At 36.0% G+C, this 10281-nt stretch overlaps 1 protein-coding gene across 1 annotated transcript in view; it reads left to right on the plus strand.

Moving 5' to 3' along the window:
• The window catches only part of LOC123534471 (sodium- and chloride-dependent GABA transporter ine-like), a 60512-nt gene extending 51678 nt beyond the window's left edge, over positions 1 to 8834 (plus strand). Inside the window, exons 9-13 of the mRNA XM_045316744.2 lie at positions 710 to 850; positions 1761 to 1860; positions 3207 to 3307; positions 3920 to 4090; positions 4810 to 8834. Coding sequence (XP_045172679.2) covers positions 710 to 850; positions 1761 to 1860; positions 3207 to 3307; positions 3920 to 4090; positions 4810 to 5022 — 726 coding nt within the window. The 3' untranslated portion in view covers positions 5023 to 8834. The remainder of the gene's footprint in view (positions 1 to 709; positions 851 to 1760; positions 1861 to 3206; positions 3308 to 3919; positions 4091 to 4809) is intronic.
• The last annotated feature ends 1447 nt before the right edge of the window (positions 8835 to 10281 follow it).

Genomic DNA, 10281 nt, shown 5'->3' on the forward strand with positions numbered 1-10281 from the left:
GTCACACTGACATGTGATGATGATGATATGTAGTTTTATTTATACTCGCTGCCGGGAGTCCCATATGAGCGAGAGTATTCGCGCCTTCACTGTCCATCCTAGAGCGTCAGCGGGCGTCTTGTCATGCTGTCCCTCGTAATCCTTGCGGAGTACCAATCTCAGCGTTCAGCGTGGAAGATGACAATACAAAGATGTGGTAAAACAATCCTTCTTAGGGCCACTGCCCTCGCCCTTTGTTGTGACTCTACCGGCTGTCCTCAATATAGTTATGACCACTTCCGGTAGAGCCGCATGCCTGCTCCGCGACGTGCACGCGGCGAGAGCTCAGGAGCAGTACACACTGACATGTAGGTCGTATGGCAACTTTTCAACTGTTGATGGTAGAAGAAAACACCAGTTGCAACACCCAAGTATTATTTTAGACATGGGTAGGCACCTGGAGAGAACTGCCAACTTTTCCAATGCTGGATGACTTCCTTACATTAAAGAGATCTACACCCCAGGTGTGATTTTGAACCCACAATAGTGGGGGGCAAGTGATTCGGAGCCAGGAACCCTAATCGTTTGGCCATGAAAGAATAGGATATGACCTTTGTATCAGATATATCTGTCTTTCTGAGGTATAGAACAAAAAAGGAGGAAATTTAATGGTAAGTCAGAGCACAAGAAATAAAATTGTTCATGCAATATCTTTGTTTTTTCCCGACAGTTTGCCTCAGTTGAAGTTATCGTGACAACCATTCAGGACCATTTCGCTCCTCAAGTGAAGCGGTTTCTACGTCGTAAAGAAATCCTAGTCTTAGTTGTGTGTATCATATCCTTCCTTTGTGGGCTACCAAATGTTACTCAGGTTAGTGTCCATATTTTCTTTATTGACCTTTCAGAGACACTTGACCGCAGCATTATGAATTTTTCTCAGGATGCTTCTTTGCCATTGGTCAGTTTGAAAATTGTGCTCATGAAGAACCAGTTATATGTTAAAGTTTGAAGCAGATCTTTTAAATCACTATAACCCGAGATCTGAATTTATTGTGCAGGCCATGGGAGAAAACTTGATTACATCAACTGAAAGTAAATGTGAAACACTTAGAATAAATGTTAAAGTTTGAGTACCACCCCAAATATTTTCAAAGTCCATTGAGATATTGCTTTCATATTTTACATACTTGTTTACCATCATGACCCCAGTCTGTAAAAAGGAGGAGGCAACTCTATCAAGCTTTTTGACTGAATTATGGCCCCTTTTCGACTTAGAATAAATGTTAAAGTTTGAGTACCACCCCAAATATTTTCAAAGTCCATTGAGATATTGCTTTCATATTTTACATACTTGTTTACCATCATGACCCCAGTCTGTAAAAAGGAGGAGGCAACTCTATCAAGCATTTTGGCTGAATTATGGCCCCTTTTCGACTTAGAATAAATGTTAAAGTTTGCGTACCACCCCAAATATTTTCAAAGTCCATTGAGATATTGCTTTCATATTTTGCATACTTGTTTACCATCATGACCCAAGTCTGTAAAAAGGAGGCGGTAACTCTGTCAAACATTTTGACTGAATTATGGCCCTTTTTCGACTTAGAGTATGCTTATTGTAATGTTAAAGTTTTACTCATTGCTTATATTATACTATCAAGCACTGAGAATAGTCGAGCACGCTCTTGTTACGTACTCCAGTTCATTATAAAATCATCTTTTCCTACAGAAATTGCATTAAAACTTCATGGCCATGTGTTATGAGTGCACTGTTTATATTGCAGGGAGGAATATACTTTTTCCAGTTGATAGATTACTATGCAGCTGCAATGTCCTTGATGTACCTTGCTTTCTTTGAAGTTATAGCAATTACATGGTTTTATGGTAAATATATTACGTCTGATCTCTGACATATTCACATGCTATTATGATATTATCTATCTTCTACATTTTTAGATATATCATAAAATTTAATTTTTCTTTATTTATGTATCTTGTGTGGATTGTTGACATCTCATTCTGTATTCTGTGTACTGTAAAATACTTGTAAATTATGTTTGGAAGAGGACCACATTGGGCAACCCTCAACTGTGCCTTCCTCTTATAAATAAAGTTAATATTTTTATCATTATTATTATTATTATTATTACTATTATATGCTAGACCGGGTATAAGATGAATCTATGCTATTACTTTACTACATTTATGTTTTTCAAAATTAAAAATATGCTTATTGGAAAGTCCAGTGTTTTTTTTAAGCTCACCTTAACACAGGGCTTAAGGTGACCTGTTGTGACCACAGTGTCCATCGCTGTTCATTGTTAACATTTTTATTTTTAAACATTCTACAGGTAAGATTTGTACAGATTAGTGCTCTCCACACTTTTTAGGGCCTGCTAGGGCTGAAAGTAGAAGAAACATTTCAACAACTTCTCATGAACAGTTTTATGAATCTATGCCAAACTTAGTTTGTAGCATCTTTGTATGAATGTCTGTCAAATTTGTTCAAATAGTTCAGCTTGGCCGCTTTTAGAACTAAAAATAAAAGACATTTGTAATTTTACCAGTAGGTAACATACTCAGTATAAAATTTATGCTAAATGGTTTAAAATTAATGACATAAAATGTGTTTGGTGAGTTAGTTCATTCATTAACTAGGCCCCTTTATAAATAAATAGAAGTATGAGAAAATTAATGCATCAAGAGTGGATATTAATGTACTGTGACACATTATAAAAATTGTTACTGAATAAAACTATATTTGTATACCTCATTTTATTCTCAGTGCAAACAAAATCACAAAATATACTGTCTTTCTTTAAGTGTTTTAAGATATAGATACTGTCAATACCCAGTCATGCCTTGAATATTTTCTTCAACTCGCCTCATAAATTCTAATTTATAAGAGTAGTAAATTAATATTCTATATATATATACGCTTTAAACAAAATTATGTCGGAATGTTTGAGAAAACATTACGGTAATATAAGATAAGAATATACTGTTGAAACTAGGTATATCAAATTGCAAGGGATCGAACATTTTACTTCAAAATAACTGAAGTTCAAATTAAAGTGATAGTTTGTGCATGAGTTTTCGGGACGGGACTTGAAAATGGCTTTGTGATAGCTGGAATTTTGAGATAAGCAACTTTGAGAGATCGAGTTTCAACTGTAGATATTTCAGTTGCATAATGCAACAAGAGATTTATGATCTTTTTTTACTTTTAGGTGCTAAACGATTAGCAAGGAATATTGAGCATATGAATGGTTCATCACCATCAATTTTCTTCATTGTCTGTTGGTATGGAATATCACCACTCCTTATCCTTGTAAGTTCTTGCTTTGTGTACATTTATTGTGTTTAAGAATGCCACATATTCATTTTAACAGATTGTGAGATAGTAGAAATCTTATCTTACATTTGTTTTTCTCAATAGTATTTTAGTTATGCAACAGCGGTCAGTTAACCGAAAAAGTGTTCATGGATTCTTCACCAGCACTGACTTTTCTCCACAAGTAACTGACAACTTCTCAACTTCTCTTGACTCAAGAGGTAGAGAATGATTGACTGCATACACAGTCTTCTTTCAAGTAGTCAAGGAGATGTGTGCCACTCCCTTGAACCAAACTTGCTACCCCTTAATTTATGGTCTTGCATTCTATTCAGGAGCACTTAAAATTACTTCAGATCTCTTTAACTTTATGTATTCTGAATATTATTTTTGATCCTTACAAGGAATACATTACATGCATTCTGACCAGCATTTCTATTCCTTGCAGGGAATATGTTACATGTATTCAGACCAGCATTCTATTCCTTGCAGGGAATATGTTAATTATATCTGTCCTTGCAGGGATATGTTACATGTATTCAGAATATCATTTCTATTCCTTGCAGGGAATATCTTACTGTTTCTGAATTTCATTTCCGTTCTTTACAGGGAATATGGGTATTCAGCTTAGTGCAGTACAAACCGTTCAGTGTGGCAGACTACGAGTACCCGGGTTGGGCGATTGCTCTTGGCTGGCTTATAGCAGCTATGTCGATAATTTGTATTCCTGCAGGAATGGTTCATTCAGTTGTTACAGCTCAAGGGAAGACACTCTGGCAGGTGCGTTCATTTGTTTTGTTTGTTTGTTTTGTTGGGTTTAATGCACACTGACACATATATAAGTGATATGGCGACTTAATTGCTTTAATGGTGGAGGAAGACCCCAGGTGCCCCTTTGTGCATTATTTCATCATGGATGGGCACCTAGGTAGAACCATCGCCCTTGCCATAAATCAGCTGTATGGCGTTTTCACATAACCAATTCAACATCTTGTGCTAGGTTTGAACCCACATCGGTGAGGAGTGAGTGATTTGAAGTCAGCGACCTTAACCACTCAGCCACAGAGTTCCCTTGTTCATTTGTTGCTTCTGTTAAAACAGCTTGTTTGTATTCTCTGTATTTCATTCTATTGTAACACTTGTTAATATTTAGGCCGTGTGGCATTAAATTTTGTCAAAATAACAATATTTATATGTTATCATTACTGGAATACATTAGCAATTCAAATTTTAATGGAATTAAAGTAATGATGTCAAAAGAAGTTCCACTACAATTATCAACCATGACAAACATACTATACATGTTTGCATTAGTAAAATCATACAATAATTTTATGACTAGACTTCAGTTTGTACCTTTCTGGATAGGGAAAAGGTTTTTCTTAATACATGACAATATATATTATAAATGGTTTGCAGAAAGTGATGTAATTATTTTACAAAATATAGGTACTGTTTTACTATTTTATTACAATGTATCACATTTTTCTTCTTTTCAGAAATTCAAGAATTCATTAAAACCTCAAAGCATGGAAAAAGAAGAAATGAATGGAGATATTGGTTTTAAAGACATTAACAGTGGTACAAACTTTCCTGTAGATGATTGTTACTTGGAGAATGGGCAGATCATCTTTAAAGGAAAGTCAAATCAAGACAACTTGTACCCCAGTCTCTGTGACGAGGTGCAACCACTAAGTTATAAACAGGTGTGAATTTTGTGCTGTGTATTTTGTTTCCAAGAGTCGAATATGATAAAATGTCAGGGAAAATCAAGGGAGTTTTACAAAGTACATCACAATGATTTTTATTTGTTTGATACATTTTAGAAACAGCACATGGTTTTTTTTGTGTTATAATGTCTGCAGAAACCCAAGGGATTCTGCAGATGTTAAAGCTGTTGGAGCATAAAACATGTACTGGTTGGGAACCATTTTCCAGGCACATTTTCATATTTCAACTCCCTTATTCCCTAAAAAATTATTTGCCATAAATGAAGCTAACACTGCAAAAACTTCAGCTCCTTCCACATCCGATGTTGTAATCAGCATCGCATTGTGACGTAAAATATGGGTTACATGGGGCCTCAAATGGGGTCACTAAGATAAGTTATTTTTCCCGTCATGTAAACCAGTATCCGGACAAATATATTGACAGTGTTTTGTTGTTAATTTGATATCAAAAGAAGTAATTAAACTATTTCTACAAATTTCTTTATCATTCATCTCTTCTAAATTGCACATGAAACATAACCCGACGTTCAAAAGCAGCTACGAAAGCAAACCGAGGTTGACTATAAAAAACTCGAATTTCGTCTTGTACGAATTCTTGATAATTTCAATAGATATAGAATAAAATTAGTGAAAAAATCGACAGCCCTGCATCTTAGCATGAAATTAAAGGTAGAACATGTTATCAGCAGACAATCATTATGTAGTTTGATTATTTCTTCCCCAATTGATACCTCGGCATGTATTAACTACTGCGCATGCGCAATGCTTTCTTCATGCCCCGTTAAGACAGAAAGTTGTTTTGTAAACTCAGGTGAGTTATCATCAAAAACCCAAACATTATATAGCCTTATAAAATAGTGGTTTGTTGTAGATATGAAGAACAAACATCTAAATGATCTAGATGAAACAATTACATGTCATTGATTAACAACAAATTAAAGCGGATATTACATGTGTCCGGAAACTGGTCCTGTCCGAAAAATGGTTCCCAACCAGTAAAGAGAAATTAATTAAATGAACATAATATTGATAAGCATTCATGTCCACTCTCACCTATTTTAACTATGCCTTTTAGGGCCTAAATATATTTATGTTTTGCCGTGGAATATGCATATATAAAACGTGTAAACAGCATATGATCTTGTTAACACACTTTTACTCTACCGTTCAAACAAAAAACCTGGAAATTGATAATAACAGCTATTACATGATGCAATATTTTTTCTATAAGATATGTCCAGAACATTCCTTATTGTGCAACAACAGTCTAGTTTTAAAATATTTTATCTTTTTTTTTAGTTTAGGACTAACTCATTCTTTATGCCATCCATACAAAAATGCGTTTGTATTACATTGGGCAGGAAGCTCCCTGTATATAGTGATTTAATTGTGCGTTTTGATTGAGAACAAAATCTTTTTTTAAAGTAGAAATCTATGTTTCTCTGTATTTATGTAGGATGTTTTTGTTTTTGTTATCCTTTCCATACATGCACACTTTAAAATAATTTTTACTTTTGTTTGTATTTCATATTAAATTGTGGTTTGCATGCATGACTGTTCAACATTTTTCAACATTTTGTGCCAGTATGTAGGATTTGTTTTTATATATTCACTGCCGATTGTTTCTTTTATCATTTCATTTATAAGTTTCATATTGCATTCAGATGAACGTTGACAACATGAACAATGTATTTTTCTCATGCCTTATTTCCTAATATAGACAGCTATGTTGATGGTACTCATCAGTTCAAAAGGACGCCATATCTTCTGAACTGCTGTAGGGATTTTTCATAAAACAAGCTTTACTAATTGTTTACCTCATCAGAATGATGTGCCAAGTCCAAGATCCAGACCACTGTGTCATTGTCACACTTAGTGGCCAAATAACTTGTTTTATGTCTATCCCATATCTTCAAAACAGCTAGAAGGATTTTCATAAATTTAGTATCCGCTTTTTACATATTTAAGATGACATGCCAAGCTCAGGTCACTAGGTCCAAAGTCAAAAATCTCACTTATTTCATGTTCACTTAATATCTTCTAAACGACTGGCTAGATTTTAATAAATACAGCAGTTTCAGTTTTTAGCTCACCTGTCATGAAGTGACAAGGTGAGCTATTGTGACCGCTTGATGTGCATCGTGCATTGTCCGTCGTGCATCAACAATTTGTAAAAAAATCTTCTTCTTGAAAACCACTGGGCAGAATTTCACCAAACTTCACAGGAATGATCCTTGGGTGGTCCCCTTTCAAAATTGTTCAAAGAATTGAATTCCATGCAGAACTCTGGTTGCCATGGCAACCGAAAGGAAGAATTTTAAAAATCTTCTCGTCAAAAACCAGAAGCTCTAGAGCTTAGATATTTGGTGTGAAGCATTGCCTTGTAGACCTCTACCAATTCTTTTCAAATCATGACCCCGGGTCAAAATTGACCCCGCCCCAGGGGTCACTTGATTTTACATAGGAAAATCTTAAAAAATCTTCTTCTCAAAAACCAGAAGACCTAGAGCTTAGATATTTAGTGTGTAGCATTGCCTAGTGGACCTCTACCAAGTTTGTTCAAATCATGACCCCGGGGTCAAAATTGACCCCGCCCCAGGGGTCACTTGATTTTACATAGGAAAATCTAAAAATAAACCAGAAGGCCTAGAGCTTAGATATGTCACATGTAGCATTGCCTTAGTGGACCTCTACAAAATTTGTTCAAATCATGACCCGGGGTCAAAATTGACCCCCAGGGGTCACTTGATTTTACATAGGAAAATCTTAAAAAATCTTTTCTCAAAAACCAGAAGCCCTAGAGCTTAGATATTTGACATGTAGCATTGCCTAGTGGACCTCTACTAAAGTTGTTCAAATCATGACCCCGGGGTCAAAATTGTCCCCGCCCCAGGGGTCACTTGATTTTACATAGGAAAATTTTCAAAAATTTTCTAAAAATAAACCAGAGGGCCTAGAGCTTAGATATTTCACATGTAGCATTGCCTAGTAGACCTCTACAACATTTGTTCAAATCATGACCCCCGGGGTCAAAATTGACCCCTCCCCAGGGGTCAAAATTGACCCCTTCCCTAGGGGTCACTTGATTTTACATAGGAAAATCTTCAAAAAATTTCTAAAAATAAACCAGAAGGCCTAGAGCTTAGATATTTCACTTGTAGCATTGCCTAGTGGACCTCTACAAAATTTGTTCAAATCATGTCCCCCAGGGTTAAAATTGACCTCGCCCCAGGGGTCACTTGATTTTACATAGGAAAATCTTAACAAAATTTTCTAAAAATAAACCAGAAGGCCTAGGTCTTAGATATTTGCCATGTAGCATTGCCTAGTAGACTTCTACAAAATTTGTTCAAGTCATGACCCCCACCCCATGGGGTTACTTAATTGTACATAGAAAAGTCTTCAAAATTTTCTAAAAATAAACCAGAAGAGCTTAGATATTTGACATGTAACATTGCCTAGTGGACCTCTACAAATTTTTTTTCAAATCTTGACCACCCAGGGTCGAATTGACCCAGCCCAGGTGTTACTTTATTTTATGTTACTATAAATAGCTTATTTAGTAACTTCTTTATTATTGGCCGGAGGGAAAAACTGAGACCACTTTTCTGTGATACAACATGGATGATACCTCCAATTTTTAGGTGTATTTTGACATATCTCTACCTTTAAGAAAATTTCAGCTATATTTACTCATGATTCTTTTGATTGATCTTGATTATGATTTTTTGACCTTCCTGTCCTGAAGTGCAATGATAACAGGTGAGCGATTATAGGGCCATTATGGCCCCTCTTGTTACCTCTACATGACAATAGCAAAGCATATATCTTGTGCTGTACCATAAAGACATCTCGGCTAATAACCTTCAGTGATAGAACTAGTAATGTTAATGTAATAGGGTCTTTCTGATATGGCAAGTTTTATGTACTGGTACTTGCACACTGTTGATGAACTGTACATTTTTAGCTCACCTGTCACAAAGTGACAAGGTGAGCTTTTGTGATCGCGCGGTGTCCGTCGTCCGTCGTCCGTCCGTGCGTCCGTCCGTAAACTTTTGCTTGTGACCACTCTAGAGGTCACATTTTTCATGGGATCTTTATGAAAGTTGGTCAGAATGTTCATCTTGATGATATCTAGGTCAAGTTCGAAACTGGGTCACGTGCCGTCAAAAACTAGGTCAGTAGGTCTAAAAATAGAAAAACCTTGTGACCTCTCTAGAGGCCATAATTTTCAATGGATCTTCATGAAAATTGGTCAGAATGTTCATTTTGATGATATCTAGGTCAAGTTTGAAACTGGGTCACGTTTGGTCAAAAACTAGGTCAGTAGGTCTAAAAATAGAAAAACCTTGTGACCTCTCTAGAGGCCATATATTTCACAAGATCTTCATGAAAGTTGGTCAGAACGTTCACCTTGATGATATCTAGGTCAAGTTCGAAACTGGGTCACGTGCGGTCAGAAACTAGGTCAGTAGGTCAAATAATAGAAAAACCTTGTGACCTCTCTAAAGGCCATATTTTTCATGGGATCTGTATGAAAGTTGGTCTGAATGTTCATCTTGATGATTTCTAGGTCAAGTTCGAACTGGGTACGTGCCATCAATAAAATAGGTCAGTAGGTCTAAAAATAGAAAACCTTGTGACCTTTCTAGAGGCCATATATTTCACAAGATCTTCATGAAAAATTGGTCGAACGTTCACCTTGGATGATATCTAGGTCAAGTTCTCGAAACTGGGTCACGTGCCATCAAAAACTAGGTCAGTAGGTCTAAAAATAGAAAAAAAAAACCTTGTTGACCTTTCTAGAGGCCATATATTTCACAAGATCTTCATGAAAATTGGTCAGAACGTTCACCTTGATGATATCTAGGTCAAGTTTGAAACTGGGTCACGTGCCATCAAAAACTAGGTCAGTAGGTCAAATAATAGAAAACCTTGTGACCTCTCTAAAGGCCTTAATTTTCATTGGATCGTGTGAGAAAGTTGGTTGAATGGTCATCCTGATGATATCTAGGTCAAGTTCGAAACTGGGTCACGTGCGGTCAAAAAACTAGGTCAGTAGGTCTAAAAAATAGAAAATACCTTTGTGACCTCTCTAGAGGCCATATATTTCATGAAATCTTCATGAAAATTTGTCATTATGTTCACCTTGATGATTCTAAGTCAAGTTCGAAAGGGGTCACGTGCCATCAAAAACTAGGTCAGCAGGTCAAATAATAGAGAAACCTTGTGACCTAACTA

This window comes from Mercenaria mercenaria, chromosome 12 (assembly GCF_021730395.1).
Source record: "Mercenaria mercenaria strain notata chromosome 12, MADL_Memer_1, whole genome shotgun sequence".
Taxonomy (NCBI): Eukaryota; Metazoa; Mollusca; class Bivalvia; order Venerida; family Veneridae; genus Mercenaria; species Mercenaria mercenaria.